General features: G+C 39.2%; 1 protein-coding gene across 1 annotated transcript; it reads right to left on the minus strand.

The window, feature by feature from the left end:
• Positions 1-1,100: 1,100 nt before the first annotated feature.
• Positions 1,101-20,957, minus strand: IL7R (interleukin 7 receptor). The gene is made up of 8 exons (XM_032278965.1): positions 20,721-20,957; positions 16,810-16,948; positions 10,499-10,656; positions 6,531-6,688; positions 4,088-4,256; positions 3,199-3,292; positions 2,158-2,233; positions 1,101-1,762 (listed from the first exon to the last, which is right to left on the minus strand). Exons 1-8 carry the CDS (start codon positions 20,800-20,802, stop codon positions 1,259-1,261), a joined length of 1,380 nt encoding a protein of 459 aa, XP_032134856.1. The 5' UTR covers positions 20,803-20,957; the 3' UTR covers positions 1,101-1,258.
• Between the last annotated feature and the right edge of the window lie 1,499 nt (positions 20,958-22,456).

The following is a 22,456-nucleotide window of genomic DNA, read 5'->3' on the forward strand; positions in this document are numbered from 1 at the left end:
TATTCCCTCTTGAGCTTATTTTCAGAAAAATGAAATCAAATGGGCTTCATGGCTTTTTCTTGCCTTCTTTCCCTTCTCTTGACATGGCTGGTCATGGGACTTCACACCCACAAGACCAATTTCCCCCACTTTCTTTCTCATAGCCATTTTAATTTAAGTGACCATAGGTATGTCCCCATTTGTCTGGGGCAGTCCTAGTTTCTGCTCATTGTCCTGGAGGGATTATATATAAGTTCCCCTTTCGCTTTCCAAAATGACCCAGTTTGGATCATAAATTATCTAGTCACATCCTGTTACTAGTGAGGTTTGGCACTCAAGAATGGGGAAGTCCTCAGTGAAGAGAAAGGCACATGGCTCAGGGAACTGCAATTAGACTCCAAGCCATCATATCTTGGCCTCACCCTTCACTGTGTGAACAACTTGGACAAGTTACTTAACTCCTTAGTTCTTGAATCTAATGATCTATAAAAAAGAGAGCAGTTATAGTAATTGCACACAGCTCCGATGATTATTGTGAGGATAGAGTGAGGCAAGGTGTGCAGCATTGGATATATGCTAAATCCTAATAAAGGCAACTATCATTTTTATTCTTCTTCCTTTCTTTCCCCTCTTGCTCTCTTCCTGCCTTCCTCACTCCTAAATCCTTTCCTCTACTCTTTCATACTTTCTTGTTTCTTAAAAAAAATAGCTGAATCATTAGGTCTACTTAAACCTTGTGACCAGGCCAGGTGCAGTGGCTCACGCCTGTAATCCCAGCACTTTGGGAGGCTGAAGCGGGTGGATTCTGATGTAAGGAGTTTGAGACCAGCCTGGCCAATATGGTGAAACCCCGTCTTTACTAAAAGTACAAAAATTAGCCAGGTGTGGTGGTGCATGGCTGTAATTCCAGCTACTGGGGAGGATGAGGCAGGAGAATGGCTTGAACCCAGGAGGTGGAGGTTGCAGTGAGCCAAGCGACACTGCACTCCAGCCTGGGCGACAAAGCAAGATTCCATCTCAAAAAAACAAAAACAAAAACAAACCCTAAAAAACCTGTGACCAAATCCACATCGTAGAAGCAGGGTGCTCTTGCCTCATGTTGAGTGCCACTGAACTCAGGAAATGTGGTCAAAGCAATGTTTCAGAATCCTGCAAGACTGTGTAGTGGGGTTTTGCTAATTTTGTCTTCTTCGTGCTGTGAGGGAGACTGGGAACTCTAGACTTCCCTTCTAAATCATCTTTGTGGCTCACGGTGAGTTCAGTCTGGGTTTCTTATACTTCACCGGTTTTGGTAGAAGCTGGACATGGTGACGTATGCTTCTTCTTTATTTGATCCCAGGAAAGTAAGGATGGGCTGCCCCTGAGCAACTGGGTTCAACGTCAGGATTCTGGATTGGAGAGGAAATGAAGGCGGCAGGGTGCTATTTGTAGTTCCGAGGCTAAGGAGGAGGTCCTGGTTCACATGAGGCCCGTTCGTGCCACTCTCTCTGCACTCTAGGGGCCTGGAAGAGGAGAGTATAGGGGCATCACATGCACTGACATTCCCAGCCAGGCATCTGAGGGGTGGATCTCTTCCAAAAGTTTCTGGGGTGGTGGCTACATTCTCAGATGGCCAGCTGGGGCTCTGCACGTCCCCTGCAGGCCTCTGCATCTCAGATTCCTCTAGTTGTGGAGGAACTGTATCTTGCAGAAAGCCTTCCACTTCATCTCTAGCTTGAATGTCATCCACCCTATGAATCTGGCAGTCCAGGAAACTTTCAGGATTGAAACTCACTATTAAATTCTGCACAGAAAAAGGAGAGAAGGCATTAAAACGGCACCAGAGAGACACACCACCAAAGGTTCAGTTCAGGAAAAGGTCTGACGAGTTTTCTGACAGGGAACGTCACAGAATTGCCCACATGTTCATCAATGGACTCTTTGCTTCTGAGACACTTCAAGACTTGACGTGACCAGTAGCTTTGCTCTCCAGCTCCAGGGAGCCCAGAAGTTCTGAGATGTGTATGTTGTTTCAGTTCTCTACTGCGGCTAGGGTTTTAGGAGGGACCCTATTTACAGGATGCAACAAATACCAGAAACTGAGGTATTTGGGGCATCAACTGTTCCTTGTCCTGGAATGTCATTCTTGGCCACTGGGATGTTGCCAACACAATATTTTTTAAGCACCAAAACACTCACCTTTGTTGGTTTCTTACACAGATGTTCCAGAGTCTTCTTATGATCTGGGAGACTAGGCCATATAATAGGCTTAATCCTGAAATCAGAGGACATTGATAGAGGAGGTGAATGGCAAAGGGCACAGGCACACTGAGTCTTCCCACTTATTCTGAGCCTGGAATCAGAAGAACAGATTTCCAGTCTTGGCTCTATCACAATTAGTGGGTGACCAGGCTCAAGGAACTTGCTTTCTCTAGGCCTCAGGGCCCTATCAATTCAACCAGAGACCAGTGCTATCAATCCATTCTGTGAACCAGACATGACAGTAATATACCTCTGGGAAAAATCCCTGGAAGGAAGGAACACCAAGGCTTGCAAGGAAGTAGTTTTGGTGGAGCTATGGAAGTACAATTTCATCCCATTGTTTACTTCCAATTTAAGTGTTGCCTTTATATTCCTTCTCTTTATTGGCAGCAATTCTGTCACCTAATTTTGGCAGAAGTGGGGGAATATTTTCAAATTACCCAGGGAAATTGCTTAGTACTTTCAAGGCAGTGCTTTTCAAATTAGGGTATTTATAATCTCGGGGGTATGTAGCCTTTTGCCAAGGGCATCTTCCTAGAATATTAAGTGACTTAACAACTGCATGTTTAACACATCATTTTTATGATGAAACAAACATAGCCTTAGCATGGATTAGAATACAATATTCTGTGAATTTATATACTGAAAGTCAAAACTTCAAGTACATTGTGCATTTGCCATGAATGATGGCTTCTGCAACCTTTAGGGGATGCTGGAAGAAAAGCTTGTGAAACATTGCATTACAGAGTTCTTACTTTGGTGACAGGGTTACAGGGTTTTCCCAATGTCCAATTTATATATTTTTGCCTCTTAGGAAATTCACTGTAGGAATTCACTGAGGATAGATAGGGATACTGGGCATTAAATTTGTGAAATGCCTTATTCCCCTTTGCAGTTTTCTAATCAATAAGTGGGGATCAAGCTCTAACTGTCTGTGATCCCACATAATCACCCTCTTTATTAGTTGAGGAAAATCACCTTTTTTTCCATAACACACAGGCCAAGATGACCAACACAACCACAGAGAAAACACTCAAAAGGCTGATGGTTAGTAAGATAGGATTCGTCTCCCCTGGAAAGCAAGAATAGATCGTAGTAAGCATTCAGTAGCCACGCAGTGGGGTAGGGTCTCAGGATGCTTCACATTTATTTAGTAATGTGGGCCCAGTTATTACTTCTTGAAAGTTGCTTTTCAGTTAACAGAGAGATGTGACAGATTTATGGAGGGATTTTGGCTTAAAAGGCACTAACTCGAGTGACCAGGCCCAGAACATCTGCCACTTGAAATGTAAACATGGTCTGGCATCAAAGGTACCAATGCTCCCTTCCCTTCTTGACTATCCACCAAGGGAAAGAAGCCTGAGCAGGGGATAATGAGAGAGATGTTCACCCCGCTGCAAACTCTAGGGAGGGGATGTCTCAGTTCCTAAACATTCTCAGTTCCAGTTCCAAGGATATCTTCATCCTTCTGGAAAAGGAAATACGGGACAGCCACACCTGCCTGCACACCTGACACCAATAAATGTGCTTCTTGGAGAGGCCTTAGAGTCACCAGCCATTGGGGTCCCAGGATAAATCGGTTAACTGGAGGTAGTGGTTGGGGATCTTGCTCAAAATTTATGGCAGCTTCCAGGAACACAGACCACGTGCACTAGTTCTCAGCTAAGTAGGGACCCCACTCCCTCAGCTTCCTTGTTCTTCACAAAAGGGGCAAGGAGAGCAGGCAAGTCATTCTCCAAAGTGTAAAAATGCACTCCAGGGGGGTCCTATTTTGCTGGTTAGTTTCAATGGTCTTTCTCTCACTTGCTCCCTCACTTTGACCAGCAAAGCACTCTGGGGGAACAAAAACTCTACCACCATTCTTTACCTGAGTGATTATTGATCTCTGGCGTTCTGAAGTAATAACTTGGACTCCATTCACTCCAGAAGCCTTTAAAATAGTCATGAGGGATGGATCGAACTTTAATCTCATACGTTGTTTTTGGTTGGAGCATTCTCTGCAAGAGTGTCAGCTTTGTGCCGGACAAATTCACGTGCTAGAGAGTAAAGAGTGCAGTTACGTTCTTAGGACGGGAAAAGAGGTGTCGCCTAAATCTTCCAAATCATTTCAGGTAGAATTCCTTTAGTCCCATAAACATTTTCCTAAGGTTGTCTCATATTTGTTAGAATAAGGAGCTCTGATATGTGAAAGAGTCAACAGCAAAACTGGAGACAGAATCTGAGCTTATAAAGGATGCTGTGAGTGGTCAAGAAGGAGAGGGAAATTATGGGTCTTATTCAGGTGAGTTAGGCACTGCCCAGGCTCTCCCTTTCCACACTTCAATATCTTCCACTTTTCTCTCTCTTCTGTCACATTTCAAGGGAAGATGAAAGGTTAGGTTAGGTTAGTGAGCAGGAATCAATTCTCTCCAGAAAGATGCCATTTTACATTGTCAATAGTAATATAGAGATAAAAGTCTCCCCCACACAGTGTATCATCTTTAAGATAAAATCAAAAACATACTCTACTCATTTGATAGATAAAAAGTAGTCTATTGCTATTTATATATGTATTTATTTGATAATTAGTTCATTTTCATGTATTTATTGAATTTATATATTCCATATTTTATGAGATTTTCCCAATTTTTTGCTCATTTTTCTATTGCCATATTTGTTTTTTAATGATTTATAAGAGCTCTTTATATATTAATTATACTAATCATCTGTCAGCTGTATATGTGGCATTTAATCCTACTTTTAAATTTGCATTTTTGATTATTGTGTGATTTGACATACATAAGTCTCTACTTTTTATGTAGTCACATGTCTCAATCCTTTCCTTTCTTCTACAGTTTTGATGCTTAGAAAGTTCTTCTTCATGTCAAGATTATCTAAACATTTGCCTATATTTTTCTAGTTTGTTTAGAGTTTCACTGTTATATAATTTCCTTAAATGTTGTTTTGTTGTTGTTATGAAGGCAGGTAGGTATTTACCGTAATTTTTGTTTTTTATTTAAAAAATTTTTGGCTGGGCATGGTGGCTCACGCCTGTAATCCCCGCACTTTGGGAGGCCGAGGCGGGTGAATCACCTGAGGTCAGGAGTTCAAGACCAGCCTAGCCAACATGGTGAAACCCTATCTTCTCTACAAAAATAGAAAGATTGGCTGGGCGTGATGGCAGTTGCCTGTAATCCCAACTACTGAGGGAGCTGAGACAGGAGAATTGCTTGAACCCAGGAGGTGGAGGTTGCAGTGAGCAGAGATTGCACCATTGGACTCCAGCCTAGGTGATCCAGCAAGACTGTCTCAAAAAAATTTTTTTTTAAAATTTAACTAATTGTCCTGTCACCATTTATTCATAATCTCTCCTTTCTCCACTAAGTTGCTTTTCCACTGGTGCAATTTTCACCAATGGAATAATGGAAGAGGGCAGGATCAAGGTAGTCCAGTTGGTGTGTGCATCCAGGGCAGGGTGGCTGAGTGGAAGGAGGGAGCAGGTGGTTTGGGTCAGGCGTTGCATGTATGCAAGTGGCATCTTGCATTTCACAGCAAACAATCAAGGCCAATCTTGGTCTGAAAAATGGGGACAGCAAGAATAAGAAGGCCTTAAGAAAGAGAAATCATCATCTCCTCTTCATCCCTGAGGTGCAGAAAGAAGTTAAGCTAGTGGGTTAAAAGAAATCTCATAACCTGGTACACTCCAATTTTCTGCTACCTCCTTTCCAAAATAACTTTTAGGTACTGCCAGATCATTCCAACCTCAACAAATCATGAAGAGAGCATCTAAGTAACTCTCCTAATTATGAAGGGTTAAGCTATTACTTAATTATGAAAATTAAGCTGTTACTTCAAAAACAATGACCTTGGGCTTTAAAATAAAAACAACAAAGACAAACATTATGTCTCTGTTCCTTATCTCATGCTGGTCCCACGAATCCCATAAGCCAGAATGTGCCTGTGACTTGGTGGTTATACCCAGATATACATTTTGCCTGATTTGCCTATGAAAGGGGTAATAGACACGGCAGTTTTTGAGGCCCCTGAATACGGAGGATCAAGTTGGTCTCAATCTATGTTGTTACCCAACTCACTGATGTAGAAACATTCTGAAGAGTAAAATTAGAGCAAGAAAAAATAACCAGAGCTAGAAGAGTATGCACCAGGGAAAATCCAGGTTTTTGTGGGGCTAGTACTGGGAGCTTCTTTCAGTAGAAGGTACGTTTTGAAAGCAAAATTGTTAGGCCCTCCCAGGGGAAATGCACTACTAGAACAGCAAAATATAAAACATTCATACGTTTTTATTTTATTAATGTAGTTGAGCTACATACCATCCAGTTGTTCTCATCTTTTTCATGGCGGTAAGCTACATCATGCATTAAAACTTTTACATACTTCTTTTGCAAGTGTGATGTATTGAATGTCACCAGAAAGTCATTGGCTCCTTCACGATAGATGACACTTAGGTCAAAAGGAGCCTCAGGTTTAACTGGAAAAGAAAAAGAAATAAATTCTGTCTAAAATGTGACCAAGGAAATAATTATAGTATTTAAAATTCGTCTCCTCTGCAAATCACTCTGATCTTTTCGTGTCAGTAAATAGCCAACTATTCAGAAAACCATTTCGTCTTCTTGGATTCAAATCCAGCCCACATTCCCCAGTCTCCCTTACAGTTGGATGTGGCCTTGTGAGTGAGGTGAGTAGAGGAAATGCACACCCACTCTCACCCCGGCCCAGACACACACCCATGTGTGACTCCCCTGCTCCGTCCTCTTCCACCACTTGGAGTCCTGCGTTAAAGACGGTGGAGCCCTAGGATGGAAAGTGCCCGGAATACTGCTTGGAGGAGCCCCACCTGCAGGTTAGAAACATCCACTCTGACTCTGATTGTGAGTGAGAAATACACTTACGGTGTTTGAGATGTCATATGTTTGGGGGCTTATTTATCACAGCAGCTAGTGTTAATTTTACACTGAAACACATCCTCTTTGCCTTTTGAATATTGGAGAACTTGTTACTAATGAGCCCCATAGCAGTAGTATTTAAACTTCGAGTCTTCATTCTTGTAATGAAATTAGGTTATATGCTGTGAACCTTGCACCTCATCCCAGCTATAGTGGCGTGAAGGGTCTGCACCCTGGCCCTGGCCAGGACCTTCCAGAGGGGCCTCAGGGGGCCCCCCTTTGTCAGTCTCTCTGCCTTAACACTGAATTCCTCTTGGGCTCCTTTCTACTGCCTTCCTGCCTTGCAGAGTTGCTGTTAGGATCAAATGCTCCACATATGCTAAGCTGTCGGAGGGAGACAGGTATTATTTCAGGCAGAACAAACCCAGAGAAAGGTACTGATTTCCTAGAAAGGTCCTGAGACTTCCCTGACCTGCCCTCTTGGCTGTTCACTGATCACAGCCTGGGAAGTTAGTTGTCTGGGGAGGGGGGTGCTACTTTTTGCATGACTGATCTAAGGCCCAGTTGTTCATAAGAGGATATGGGTTCATCAAACTTGCACTCAGTAGAGTCTGAGCTGGACTGTAGCATTACTGGCCCAATAAAGTGAAACCCTCGTGGCAGAGTTTGGCCTAGCTCTTGTTGTAGTCACTTGTTCATAGTGGTGACTGCCTGTTGCCCTGCTTTGCCTTAGAGGTACTGAAAAGAGAGTAATGACTCATTTTTCACAGTTGGATGTCTTGTAAAAGGGGAAGTCTATCAAAAGGGAAGATGCCTGAGACCTAGAGGGAAGCAGGAGGAAAGGTAGAGGGTGGAGAACTGCCCCACAGATAATGCTGGCAACGTTTTCGCCCTCTCTCCAGTTCCTGCCCTTCATTCTGTTCTCAACAAGGCCTTCTGAGCTGAAACCCCTGACCCGTGCCCATCTTTTAATAAAAAAGGAATTAAAGGAAGAACACATCTCCTAAGTACTGTGTGCTTTGCTTATGCTGTCTTCACTTGTCACCACCATATTGATAAGGAAACTGAATCTCAGAGAAGTTAATTAGGTTTGGGCCCCTGTAAAATGGTTTAAAGGGATTTAAATCCAATTTTCTGATTCTGAGGCTCACTCTTCTTCATTTAGCTTTTGTTTCTCTCTTGTTGCACATCACAGTGTCCTGGTGCTTTCTGGACAGTTCTGCCTCAAGCCCAAGTCATGTCTTTGAGCAAATTAGAAAAGGCGGCTCATTTGTCAAGCAATATTTTAGAGGTAATACGTTCTTGTAGAATCTGAACAATCATATCAATCTACTCTGCCAGGAGAAGTGGAAAGGCAGGAAGCTTCCCCCTTCAGCTTTATTGGGTCAAGAGACGCCTAAACGAGGAGAAGTGAGTGTGCAGATGGTGGGTGGGGAGCTCTGGCTCTGGGGCTCAATCAGAAGCATCAGTTTAAACTCACTTACATGGTAGTAATGAAGTGTCCCATTAGGACATAAGAGGAGATGCCGGTGTGAGACATGCCTTTGCCTCTCATCCTGCTTGTCCAGTGCTTTTCTCACACCACTCTTCCACAGGGCCTGTGCTACCAGCAGTGTGTGTACCATACCCCTCCCTCTTGCCATTCAAAAGGCATACCTGATTTGTGGTCTGCTGGGGGATGGAAACTGTAAGAGCATTGGGTATATGGGATATGGGGATTTGGAGACTCTGGTGTCACCTGGAGACTCTGGGTGTATTGTGAGTGTTTATGTGCATCCAAGGGCTTGCATGCTGGTGTGGGTTTTTGTGAGAATGGGCTCTGCTCTGATGCTCCACGACCTTGTCCGAAGGCTGAGAATCTCTGCCTTTGCTGCTCACTCTTGGAGAAGTGAATGTAAATTTGCAATGTAAGTGGTGAGCCTTTAGATATGGTGCCCCATCCATAGAGGCCTCATCTCCAAATGATCAAAACACAACTCTTTCATAACCTCGGAGATACCCCGTCCTCTGCCCGTAACCAGTGCCCACACTGGTCATGCCCAATGCTGCTGCTGTGTGGCCAACATGCACAGTCATCTGCCTAATGTCTCTTTTCTACTACATTTGCTTTTTCACAAGTTAATTGTTCACACCTGGAACTTCTGCTTTAACTCTCTATTTTACCATCTTAGTGAAACAAAGCTGAGAGAAAGCTGGGCGAGGTTCTCATTTTTTCTTGTCTTTAATGAGTATTGCTCTCTTACCTTTAATTTTCTTTTTGAGGGCTGAAGGGGGTGTGAACAGGGAATACTAAAGGTATTTTTTTTTTTTTTTTTTTTGAGACGGAGTTTCACTCTTGTTACCCAGGCTGGAGTGCAATGGCGCGATCTCGGCTCACCACAACCTCCGTCTCCTGGGCTCAGGCAATTCTCCTGCCTCAGCCTCCTGAGTAGCTGGGATTACAGGCACGAGCCACCATGCCCAGCTAATGTTTTGTATTTTTAGTAGAGACAGGGTTTCACCATGTTGACCAGGATGGTCTCGATCTCTGGACCTCGTGATCCACCCGCCTCGGCCTCCCAAAGCGCTGGGATTACAGGCTTGAGCCACTGCGCCCGGCTCTAAAGGTATTTTTTTAGACACAGTTAACATTCAAATCGATAGACTTTGAGTAAAGCAGATTGTCTTCCATGACGTGGTAGGCATCACCCTATCAGAAGAAGGCCTCTAGAGCAAAGACTGAGGTTCCCTGAAGAAGCAGCAAATCTATCTCAAAAGCACAATAGAGAAAATCTGCTTGAGTTTCCTGGCATGTGGAATTTAGACTCAACACCGCACTCATCCCTGAATTTCTAGCCTACTGGCTTGCCTTACGGATTTTTGCGATTGCCAGTCCCCACAAACACAGAAATCAATTTCTTAATAGAAATCTCTCCTGTCAATCATCTCTATCTATCTGGCCTCCTACTGGTTCCCTTTTTTTCTAGAAAACTCTGACTAATAGAGAAGATATATATGCTTTTTAAAATAACTTGATAAGTTAGCTAAACTAACTCAGAATGTTGTAGGAATTTGGGGAGAAGACCACAAAGAATTCAGGAGGACAGGTGAGGAAAGAAAGGACACCTGTGGATGGATGACAGGAAACCCAGCTCCAGTTAGACACTTCATGTAGATTTGCACACTCTCTTTCACAGCTGGGTTTGAAGAGCCTCAGAATTCTTTCATGGCAGGAAAGCAAAAATTTCAAATTTTTCATTTATTAAAAAATTTGCAATAGAGAATTAGCTATTATCAATTACCAATTGTTTCCACGATTTGTCTACTTTTAACTTACAGAATTTCCAGACACAGTGTTTTCAGGTATCCAAAAAATGACAAGCATACCCCTTCTTCTTACCTGTACAACTTCTTACCTATAGTGGCTAGATTTATGTTTTTGCAGTTTAGACTCTTTTCTCCAGCCTTCACACATATCTTGCTATTTCCAATCAATAGGAATTTCTTTGTTTTGATGAGATATATCTCTTGTAGTTTCCTGAAATTCAGGCACCTTACCTCCACGAGGGCCCCACTGTAGGAACGAAAAGGAGATATGTCTTGATTCAGGTGGGAGTTCCTGCATACAATGGAATAGTATCACATGCACATTGCTATATGTTTGACTTTAACTCTGTTCATAGGTATGTTGGTGGGTGAGTGGAGTCATGTTCAGGAATGAGAGATAATGAATTGAAATCATGTGGCTTTCTGCTGCCATTATACTTAGTGATGGTTTACTCAGAATTAGAAGCAGTTGAACCTGAAATAGTCAAAACATGCTTATAAAAATCATGAAAAAATTCCTGTATTTTTAAATAATTGATCATTGAAAAACAAATACTTTGTTTAGGTAAAGAAGTATTTTTTTTTTTTTTATGTTCCATGGGAATGTACGTGAGAAATAAGAGTTGTAAAAAAATCGCATAAAAAAAGAGTTAAAGAAACTGACAACATAGTATAAAGGGTTATCTATATATAACATCATATATACTTGATGGGTAACATAAGAGATTTTCATTAGGTAATTTTGGCTGATAAACCCCAACAAGACTGGTTAAGAAAACAAAGATATAAATTACCAATATCTGGAATGTAAGAGGAGATAACACTGTAGATCACACAGATGTCAAGAATACAATAAGGAAAGTTTAAATGTTATTTTAATGTATGTAGTAACTTAGATGTAATGAAAATGTTTTTGTAAACAGAAATTAGTAAATCTGACATAGAAATTGATTATTTCAACAGTTATATTTCTTTCAAAGAAATTAAACTTACGATCAGTAAACTTTCCCACAAAGAAAACTCTATTCCTGATGGTTACATTCTTGTAAATTCTAGCAAATGTATAAGAAAAGAAATAGTGCCAATCTAAACAAATTCTTTTAGAAACTAGAGGAGGAATGACCCCTCTCAACCTATTTTTTGAAGCTAGCTTAATCCTGGTACCAAAACCTGGCAAAAATATTACAGAAAAGAAGTTGATAGATAAATGTCCCTTAAAAATGCATCAGCAAAGTTTCACAAGAAAATGTCAACACACTCATTGTAATTCATATTTACAAAGTAGGGCATATCTTAGGAAATCAAAGCAGGTTAAACATTCAAAAATCAATCAATATAATTTGCCACATTAGCAGACTAGAAGACATGAATAACCTGGTTATAGTCAACTGATGTATTCAAAGCATTGTTTAATAACATGAATGTATTTATTCATGTTAAAAACTCACAACAGACAAGAAATAGAAAGATATTTCTTCGATCTGATAAAGAGCATTTACAAAAAGCCTACAATTACTATCATATTTAATGTTGAAATTGTGAACATAAATTGTTTCCCTAAGACCAGAAGATGACAGGAATATCCACTTTCACCATTTCTATTCAGTGACGTACAGGAGGTTTTAGCCAATATGTAAAACAAGAGAAAAAAGTAAAATGTATCCAGATTGGAAAGAAGAAAAAAGTACTTCCAGTATTTGCAGAAAGCATGTTTATTCATGTGAAAAATGATAAAGAATATTCAATACAACTACAGAAATAAATAAAGGGAATTATCAAGGCCATTATACAAAAGTCAGTTTATATGTCTATAAGCTACCATCAAACAATTGGAAAATAAAATTTAAAAATGATAGTTCAATTTGATAGCAATAAATACACAAAATACTTACAAATAAAATTAATAAAATATGTTCAAGGCCTTTGCACTGGAAATTATGAAACATTGTTGAGAGGTTTTAAAAGAAATCTAAACAAATAGAGAGCTATGTTCACAGACTAGCTAATTCAATATTGTTAAAATGAAAATTTCTCCAAAATGGCCCATATATTACTCAAAGTCTCAGTGGATTTTTTTAAGAAATTGACAAGCTGATTCTAAAATTTATGTGGAAATACAAGGAACCCCTTATAGCCAAAGCAACATTGGAAAAAGTAGAATAAATATGGAAGAGTCAGAAACCTGACTTTAAGCTTAGTTTAGAGCTATGATAATCAGATCAATTTAGTACTGGCATAAGGATAAATAAATTGATCAATAGAAAGAATTCAGAAATAGACTCACATACAATGTTAATAAATTTTAAATGCAGGCACCCAGTAAATTCAATGGGATGATAGCACATCATTTTCAGCAAATTTCTTTGAAACAACTGAGCAAATGTATAGAAAATATAAACCCTAGTTCTACATAATTATATAGGATTAATTATATGTTTGATGTAGACCTAAATATAAAGGCTAAAACAGTAGAACATTTAAAAGAAAACATGGGAAAATATCTTCCCTCCTTTGGGAGTAGGCAAAGGTATTTTAGCAAGGTTACGAAAAGCACTAAGTATTTTAAAAAAGTAATATATTAGACTCCATCAAAAAAAAACCCTCTTGCTTATTAAAATGCACCATTAACAAAATAAAATGACAAGCTTCAGACTAGCAAAAAATAGATGCACCACACCTATCTGATGAAGGAATTGGGATACAGAATACATAAAGAATGATATCCAGCAATAATAAAAGGACAAATAACGCAGTGATTTTAAGAGATGGTCGTCGAAATAAGACATACAAATGACCAAGTATATGAAAAGGTGTTCAACAGTTGTTATTTGAGAAATGCAAATTAAAAGCCTAAGGAGATACTGTTCCAAACCCAAATATTGCAAATGATATATAGCTCTTATATATTGCTGGGAGGATAGTAGAATGGTATAACCACTTTGAAAAACTGTTGGGCAGTTTCTTATAAACTTAGATACTCTCTTATCTTATGACACAGCAATTCCATTCTGAGGGTTTTATTTTTTTACCCCAGAGAAATGAAAACATATATTCACAAACTGATTTGTAGAATAATGTGAACAGCAACTTAAAAAAATAATAGTCTCAAACTTGAAAAAATGCAAATGTCCACCAAGAGGAGAAATAAAAATTTGTGGTATATTCATACAGTGGAATTACTACTCAGCAATTGAAAAGATGAGCTATGAGATGGACATCAACATGGCTAGCTCTCACAAACACTGTGTTAGATGAAAGAAAACAGAAAAGAATAAAGCATTATTCTATTAATAAGAACTATCAGAAACTGGCAAAAACCAAAGGGTGATATAATTGAGAACTATGATTGCTCGTGGGGTCTGAAGGTTGACTGGAATGGAACACGAAGCAACCTTCTAGGGGAAAAAAAAAGGTCTATATCTTTATCGTTGGAATACCTACATGTCATAGACATTTCTCAAAATTCACTTAAGTTTTGTGCATTTTACCACGTGTAAATTTTACTCCTAAAATGCATTGTAATAAAGCAAGAAAGTAAACAAAAATGAATAAATAATGTAAAAATTTAAGAAGGACCAAAGGTATATATTCTCATTGTAAGGTAATTTAAAACGATAGAATAAAAGTAAAATCACAGGGTTATTTTCCTTCCCTAATCCTAAATTTAATATTCCTCTTCTGTGATAACCACAGTTACCAATTTGTTTTTCCTATGTGCTTTTTAAGCTCAGCCAAATAGCTCTAAGGAGGTATAAGCGGGTCAAATTGGAAATGAAGATCTGGGCAGGAAAAAAGTGCCTCTGGGTAAGTTTGCTTACATGAAAGAATTCTTTCCATTGACCAGACGTAATTTTGTTTAAATCCTAAGGAGTGTGTTCAAGGAAGGCCTTTTGAACGACCTGCGACCCAGAATGTGTGTTGGTTTTCTTTGGTGAACTGGATGTGTGTACACTCTTCTCTGCATGTGCCCAAGTGAGTCCTTTCTAGAATGGTTCCTGGACTCTGCACAGAAAGAGGAACATGTTTTGTCTGGCTTTAGGTGAGCTGGCCAGGAGGTTAAATGTGGAGGAGTGCACCCCAGCTTTAGGTACAGAATCTTTCACCTTTGGTTTATTGTGGTGTGTGAGTGACTGGTTAAGCTCCTACAGTCATGAAAACCAGAGATTGGTGAAGAAATGTTAAGTGAATCAACTGGCTAAATATAGTGATTATTTTTGGGACATTCTTTAAAACTGCTTTCCCAAATCATAACTTTATGTTAACAGGTTATACAGTTGTTTAGGCTTTAAAGAGAATGTGCGTATATGTGTCTCAAAGTTACTAGAAACTTGTGTTTCTTGTTGGGGTAGATGGACTTTCCCACTTGGAACAGGATAAAAATAAAAACAGATTTTGTGGGTAAGCTAGACAGATACCAGGGAATAAGCTTAGGGCAAACGTCAGGTGGAAAGATCTGAAGATGACAATGTTGTCATAATTTGATAAATAAATATAGAAGGGGAGACTGGGAGTGGGGTCCCATTTCTGAATTTTAGGTAAATATGGGATGTGGAGAAACTGGGGCAATAGCTTTTAGTTCAACCCTTGAGTACAGATATATTTGTAAGGAAAGTATGTGTTAAATATCCAATTACAGTCCCCAACCAGTAGCAAGTTTCTGGTACTGTTGGGAATTTAAGAGGTATCTAAAATGGTATTTTCAGCTCATTCCTACGTTTTTGAGAATGAAATTAATGAACAACGGACAATCAAGGATGACCGTACGGCTGTCTTGTGAAACTGGGTATCCTTTTAAGGGCTCTGAACTCCAGGAGTTAATCTACTGAAGAGCTCATACTAATGTTTTCCACTGAAAACTTTTCTTAAGGCAGTACCTTTCCAATGGAAATATCTGAATCCAATTGGAAAACCCAAATAGAGGAGGCTCTGGACAGATTACAATATGACAGAAAAAATCAAGAGATATGTTAAAGGGCAAGTGTGTTTGAGTGGTCAAGGAAGTGGTCAAATACAGTGTGAATGAAAGTGAACAAAAAGATTAGCCTCAGCTTGGCCAAGAGAAATCAGGATGAACACTCAGCCCACCAGCCAGCTGGTTAAAGAAGCCAAAGCGAAACCTCTGTGTGGGAGGGTGTTTTGCCCATAAAAATAAGTGTATTGTTTGAATGAGTTGTTTGGCTGTTTTGGTGCAATTCATTTCCAGCCTAGATTCTGGACATTGAACTGGGTCCGGTTCTTTTGACATATTTTATTCCTGGAAAATATGTTAGGGAAGTGAACAGTGGCTGACGGAACGCACAGTACAATAATCAAGTCCAAGAGCATGTTTATCTAAGGACTGCAGCAGGAAGCACTGCATGATAGATGCAGGAAGCTCCCATAAATTAACATACGTTGGAGTTCAGGGCTTGTTTGGACTATATATTGTGGAGAATTGTCTCAGTGTCTATGGAACATAAGAAGCCTTTTATTACTGTTGGTGGATCTTGACTTACTTTGCTCACTAGGAAACTAACTAAAAATTAGGTCATTCTGATATAAATTTGGAGATAGCCACATGTCAGAATTTTAAGTTAGAGTAGTTTCTCAGATCTCAAGAGATAGTAACCCTTGGCAACAAGAGATGACTTGTGGAGGAAGGAGAAGATAAAGTTCCCTGAGACCTTAAGTAAACTTTCAAACCAAAGACTCTTCTTCTTTGCCTTTTCTCTGAGACCTTGTGAAACACAGTGCCAACTTATTCCTATGAATTTCTGAAAAAATTTACATTGAGAGGATCATCTGAAGTCAAATTGTGTCAAGAGGGTAGAAGTTAGGTCAGTATTCACAGAATTATAATTTAATGTTGCTTCCCCATTACTCGTTATTCACTGGCTATTTGGAGTGATTTACATGATGAAACTAACCATCACAAACTTCCTGTGAGGCAGGTTATCTCATTTTACAGGTGAGGAAACTGACACATAGATACATTACATAACTTTCTCGAGGTCAAAAAGCTAGTAAGCACTGGTATTGGGATTGGAAACAAGGTAGTTTAACTGTCATGCAACTTGAAGATACTGGATTGTCTGAAGTTGAGCAAATAGATTTTTGGTGAGGAGTGTTGTAGGAGATGCAGGATTTAAATTCTGCTATGCAGTTGGGAGGAATGTGGAATACCCCAAGATCCAGGGCATCATTTGACTGAGCCTCCAGATCTGAAAGTTGAACTGTGAGAGGAGCTTTGCATAAGTGTTTTTGGTGAAGGACAAGTAGTTTCAGCAGGCTTTTGGGAATTCTTTAGATGTTAACATTTGTTATTTAGGCCACATGTTCTTTCTTTTGCAGGTATTAAAAGAAGCACATGAAAAGAGAGACAGAGGATGTCTAAGCAATCATTAAAACCACCATTCCTCACCATATTTCAAATTCCAGATTGGTGGTGTTGACATCTGGGTCCTCAAAAGCACAGGTCAGCGAGTGCTGGGATCCATTCACTTCCAACTGGCTGTAGCATGAGAATGAGTAGTCGTCCAGTTCTGCATCTTCCAAGTCTCCTGGGGAGGAATAAATATGCTGCTGTTAATGAAACAAATGAATGTATCCTTTTGAAATATGGCATGACCTTAATAAATTGGCAGACATGTCTTATCTAAAGAAGGAAAGCCCAAGGGCAAAGACAAGAAAAATATTTCAAAACCAACGAACCATCAAAAAACAAAAACCAGAAATGCTCAATGCTAACAGAGTTTTCCAATAGAAAAAGAAGCCCATCATAATGAGCAAGTGACCTCCAAATATTTCTGAGTTAAAGAACCAGAGGTACTGAACACATTCTTTTCTGTATTTAAACTGAAATTTCTTCTGCTACATTTGTTACATTGATTGTCCGTATATTTCTAAGAAGAAATACTTTATTTCTGTTATTCTCATGCTACCTAATCTCACTTTTGACTTTATTACAAATCATAATTTATTTACTCCTAGTATCTTTTTTTGTTTTCTTAAATGAAGGATGATGATAGCTGTCTTCCAGTTAGAATTTCACTTTTTTAAGAGTTCACTTTCCCTTGTGTAAAACGGCATCCCACCTAAAAGTGGCACTGATTATCTCCATTTTGTGACTGTTTAAATGCACTGATTACCTCCACTGTCTTAAGCTACTGACTGAGACAAACATGCTTAGGAAAAAAAATTAAATCTGGCAGGACTCAGATTTGGGGAACCTTCCTATGAATGTTGTACATTCTGCTTCTGTTCTTATAGATTCTTCTATAGACACAAAGAAAGTGGGGAACCAGATTTTTTTTCTTTTTTTTTGCTATTACTTTTGGAAAGTGTAATCTGTCACACATAGTATTTGGTTTCTTGAGCTGAGTTGTAGACCCTATAATGAAATCTACATTTTGTATGTATGTTTTACATGATGGGAAAGTGAGGCTGAATAAATAGGTCAGAAAATGTACTCCCACTGGGACCTGAGAGAATCCAGAGTAAGCAAAGCCATTCTCAGAGTGCTCTGGTGTGAGTCTAGGACTGCTTCCAGGTTATTTTGGTTCATCGGTACTAGAGATTAGATGCTTCCAAGGCTTTAGGCTTTACACTGGAGACAGATATACTAAAATCGAATCCCAGTCAAGTGTCCCAGAGACCAAGGGCTGTCCGAATAGCACTTTCTTTACTTAAATAACCCAGTAGGGAAAATGGGAAAGTTAGTAAAGCTGATTTTAAATGGACCAACCAGTTGAATGACAGGTTGGTTCAGTCAATGCAACAAATCTCAAACAGCCCTAGCTAGACCATAGGTGTGGGCATTGCTCACAGCCACAGGCATTTGTCTTTATGGCCATTCCCAGAATCTATACAGCTCACAGTTCTGCCACCAGCAGAAGTTCCTTATGTAATTCAGCAGGGTATGGCTCTCCTTCTGATGACAGTGTGAAATAATGAGAGGCAGCCCACCACATAGGGCTCACACTTCACAACATGTTCATTCTTAATTTTGTAGGCTTCGGTCTCTCCCCTGTGTACTGGCAGCTTTCTAAATGCAGTGGCTCTGACCTCACATGGCAGTCCGCACATTGTTCTGACATTTTCTTGTCCACCAATCTTATGCACAGAACATACATTACTATTTGGATTCAGACATCCTGTGGGCCAGCTTTGTCTTTATGATTCTTCAATAGAGACAGCACACTCTAGCAGATGCCGGTGACCACATAACAAAGAACTCCCCCTGTCATCCAGTTTGGCAAAGCATACAAAATACAATGAGGCATTTATACAGTTACTTGCACTTACGATGGCTGTGTTTTAGGAAGCAGCTCACTGGCTCTTCAGTAGGTATTACTGGGCAGAGTTGCTTTGTAACCACGAAAAATTCCCTTCAACGACTTACAAAATGTTATGGCATTTTACAAAGAGAATATTCTACTTGACGTGAGCTGAAAAATTCTTGGCTAAGAGTAGTTAATGTACACAATGATGAAGACCTATGTCAGAGTTGGACAGCTGTCCGTTTAAATTCTGGATGTTCTACCTTGTAGCTGTGGTTCTCTGTCAGGTAGGCAATTTCTCTAAGACACATGTTCTAATATGTAAACTCATGTTATGAGCAATCACTGAATGGATATATACAAAGATGTAGCTTAAAACACAGAATTTAATAAGGGTTAGCTATGAGTATAATGTTTTCTAAGAAATAAGTAATGAAAAAGTAAAATAAATATTCTAATTCTGAAAATGTACATGAAACACTTGAGCTTCTCTTAAACGTTTATGTCAATTGAAGGTTTTATCACGATTGTTTTGAAATTACATAGAGCTTTTGAATAATGAGTTAATCTATTATTCTTTAAATGCTCAATAATTAATATTATTTATATTTAAATAGGTATCTAGACATATTTATCTATACAAAATTTAAATTTCATGGAATATGTATTATAGGCAAGTCAGTGATATTTAGAAATTTTCTTCCTACTGACTGGAGTTGGTTAATTAATAGTGTAAATAATTTGGATTTCTAAAAAAGTATCCCTTTCTTCTCTTGATCATCCTTGTGATGTTCAGAAAACTAACAACTTTCAACAAGCAGCAACTGAATGTGAATTCCTTATACCCCAAACTGGGAAGTATTTTATGTAGTCATGTGAATCAGGTAATTACAGATCTTCTAAAAAAATCTGAAATTTAAAAAGTTGAAGTGAAAACCCAGTTTTCAACTAGAATTCTTATATATTTTAAAAATAGTATGATCACCAGGGAGAAATAGTGAGTATAGATGATATCAAAGAAAGTAAGATTTATGTTTCCTGCCACACATCAGTCTTTGTGCAAATCCAAGGCAACCTTTAGCACATAATAAAATCCTCCCCCATAAAGTGAGTCATACATTGTAAAAAACGTCCAACTTTCTGACAATTCCTTTAATGAAAAAATTCTAGGGATTTCCATCCTTTGTAATTATATGACTCAAAATATCTACGCTGAGTCATTAGGCTGATGTGTTTGATATTGTCTATAGACAAATACTTTTTAACTCTTAAAGTGAAAGGGCTTAATTTGCAGGAGCAAGTTGATGATCTAAATTCCTACATGCCTCCTTCTGCTGTTAGAAGCTTCTGCTTAGTTTTGTTATAATTACAATGTGTTTATGTATGGGCAGAATTGGGTTCTAAGTTTTTTAGACTCCAAAGAGAATTATTACATATGGTCATTTTGTTGGTGTGAAGACAATTCAGTGTATTTCAATTAGTAAACTCATTTAGATCTTTCTCTAGTCTGTCATTTACTAAAAATCTCACATAAATCTCTCAAAATTGAAGTATTTTGAAAACATTTTCAAAGCCACTGATTTAGGTATTGAGGATATAGCACTGGTCAATGGAGACAAAGCTATTGCTTCTGGACGTTACCTCATCCTGAAAGTTATGCTTTCAGGATTTTTAAAAAGTCAAACAAAATGAATCCAGCTTGATCTCCTGACAAGGTAAAATTACCTTGGACATTTTCCAACAAGCACAGTCATAGCACCTACATGAGTGTTCTTTTTGTAAGAGCAGAGGAATCATTCAGCACTTAAGATTTACACTTGGGAGTGAAATGCATTCCTTCTCGAGAATTGTGAGGTCTTATAAACTACCCATAGTATTGACCCATGCCCCCTGTCATGGTGGTTAGAGCATTTAAAAAATTGACTGAATATGTGGTAAATTCTCAAACTCCATTCCAACCCAGTGCCCAACTCAGGTCTGTTAGGGAACAGAATAACCTGAAACTATGCTACAGATAATCAAAAATCCTTAAGAAAAGTTAGAAATGACTCACCATTCTGTGCATAGCCACTTTCTCCAGAAACGACTTGAAGTAAAGAAAAAAACACAGCAAAAGTTGTACCTAGAATTGTCATTTTGAGAGAGAGAGAGAGAGAGAGAGAGCGCGCAGACGTGTGAGCCAGTGTGTATGAAATGAATGAGAGGAAGAGAAAGGGAGGGAGGGAGAAGACAGCGAAGCTTAGATCTAGGGCTTTATGCTTATCTAATCATAGACAGAAGGAAGTATAAACACAGCAATAAAGAAGGCAGGTTCCAGAAACAGGAAGTCTGAGTAAAAGTATTGCTGCTATAAGCAGAGGTAAATGACATGAAGAGACAGAGCCTTTGAAATTACTGTATCTCCTGGACATTCCCTGCAGCCCCACACTTACTGTGCTTATTTCAGAGGAAGGCAGTGGATTCACACCTAGGCTCAAGCTATCTTAGGCTAGGGCTCACCTTATTTATTTATTTATTTAATTTTAAAAAAAATTTTTATTTTTTCAGGACAGAGTCTTGCTCTGTCACCCAGGCTGCAGTGCAGTGGCGTGATGTCGGTTCACTGAAACTTTGCCTCCCAGGTTCAAGCGATTCTCCTGCCTCAGTCTCCTGAGTAGCTTGGGCTACAGGTGCATGCCACCATGCCCAGGCTAATTTTTGGAGACAGAGTTTTGCCATGTTGGCCAGGCTGGTGTTGAACTCCTGACCTCAAGTGATCTGCCTGCCTCGACCTCCCAAAGTGCTGAAATTACAGGTATGAGCCACCGTCCCGGCAAAGGGCCCACTTCAAAAGACTCTGAAGACAAAAATTCAAACTTGCAAAGTGAATCAACTGGTTGTTTGGAGTGAGTTTTGCTTTAAAGAAACAGTCTGCATTATGTGAAGTGCTTTATTGTAGGTTTATTTTAAATAGCTTACCTCCAACTTCCAAGTTTCACAAGAATAGCAGTTTTTCTCTTTTATCCTCTGTGTATTCCTAGCATTTACTCAGATCTGACCCATCAAAGTAGGCATTGAAGATTTGTTTAATGCAGGGGATGGCAAACTATGACCTAGGGACCAATTTTTAAAAATTTACTCATTTATTTGTTCTTTTCCAAAAAGTCCAAATAAGCCTTGGGACCAAATTTGGTCCACTACTTGTTATTGCAAATAATATTTCATTGGAATACAGCCTCACCCATTTGTGTATCATGTACAACTGCTTTTATGCTACAATGGCAGAGTTGAGTAGATGAGATAGAAATTGTATGGTACAAATGGTGTAAAATCTTTACTATCTGACCCTTTGTAGAAGTCTGCTGACCTCTTGTTCAAAGGATAAAGAAGGAACTTTCTTGGTGTATTTAAAACAGGATTCTATTTGTGAAAATGTGATTGCCACACAACTTTTCAGGTATATGTAGTACATATGAACTACATTAGTACCTAGGTATACAAGGCAGAAGTCTGAGACCACGGGATAGACAATTCAGATGCCCCTGAACCTGTATGACAGTCAGAATCCTTCCCAATATGGCCTGATGGTTAAAGTGGCAGTATTTGTAAAGCCTGACTGCTTCTTGCTAACTGCTAGATTTTTTTTCTTTTTCTTGAAATAAATAATCTAACCTGAATTCAGGCCATAAAACTCCACTCTTGATTCGCAGTGGCTCTTTTCTGGAAAGACGCTACAAGACTGCAATTATAAGGTGAGGAGTGCAGAGAAACTGAGTGATCAGTGAGTTATGAACTTCTGTTGGATTCATT

Source organism: Sapajus apella, unplaced genomic scaffold, assembly GCF_009761245.1.
Source record: "Sapajus apella isolate SASKATOON/1434 unplaced genomic scaffold, GSC_monkey_1.0 scaffold11, whole genome shotgun sequence".
Taxonomy (NCBI): Eukaryota; Metazoa; Chordata; class Mammalia; order Primates; family Cebidae; genus Sapajus; species Sapajus apella.

Excerpts from the sequence above, each read along its gene's own strand:
- IL7R (XM_032278965.1), bottom strand. The coding sequence starts at position 20,802 with ATGACAATTCTAGGTACAACTTTTGCTGTGTTTTTTTCTTTACTTCAA. Across the intron at positions 4,257-6,530 it reads AAGATGAGAACAACTGGATG|CACGTGAATTTGTCCGGCAC; the intron begins GTATGTAGCTCA and ends TTTACTCTCTAG. Across the intron at positions 2,234-3,198 it reads TGTGTGTTATGGAAAAAAAG|GATTAAGCCTATTATATGGC; the intron begins GTGATTTTCCTC and ends CTCTGATTTCAG.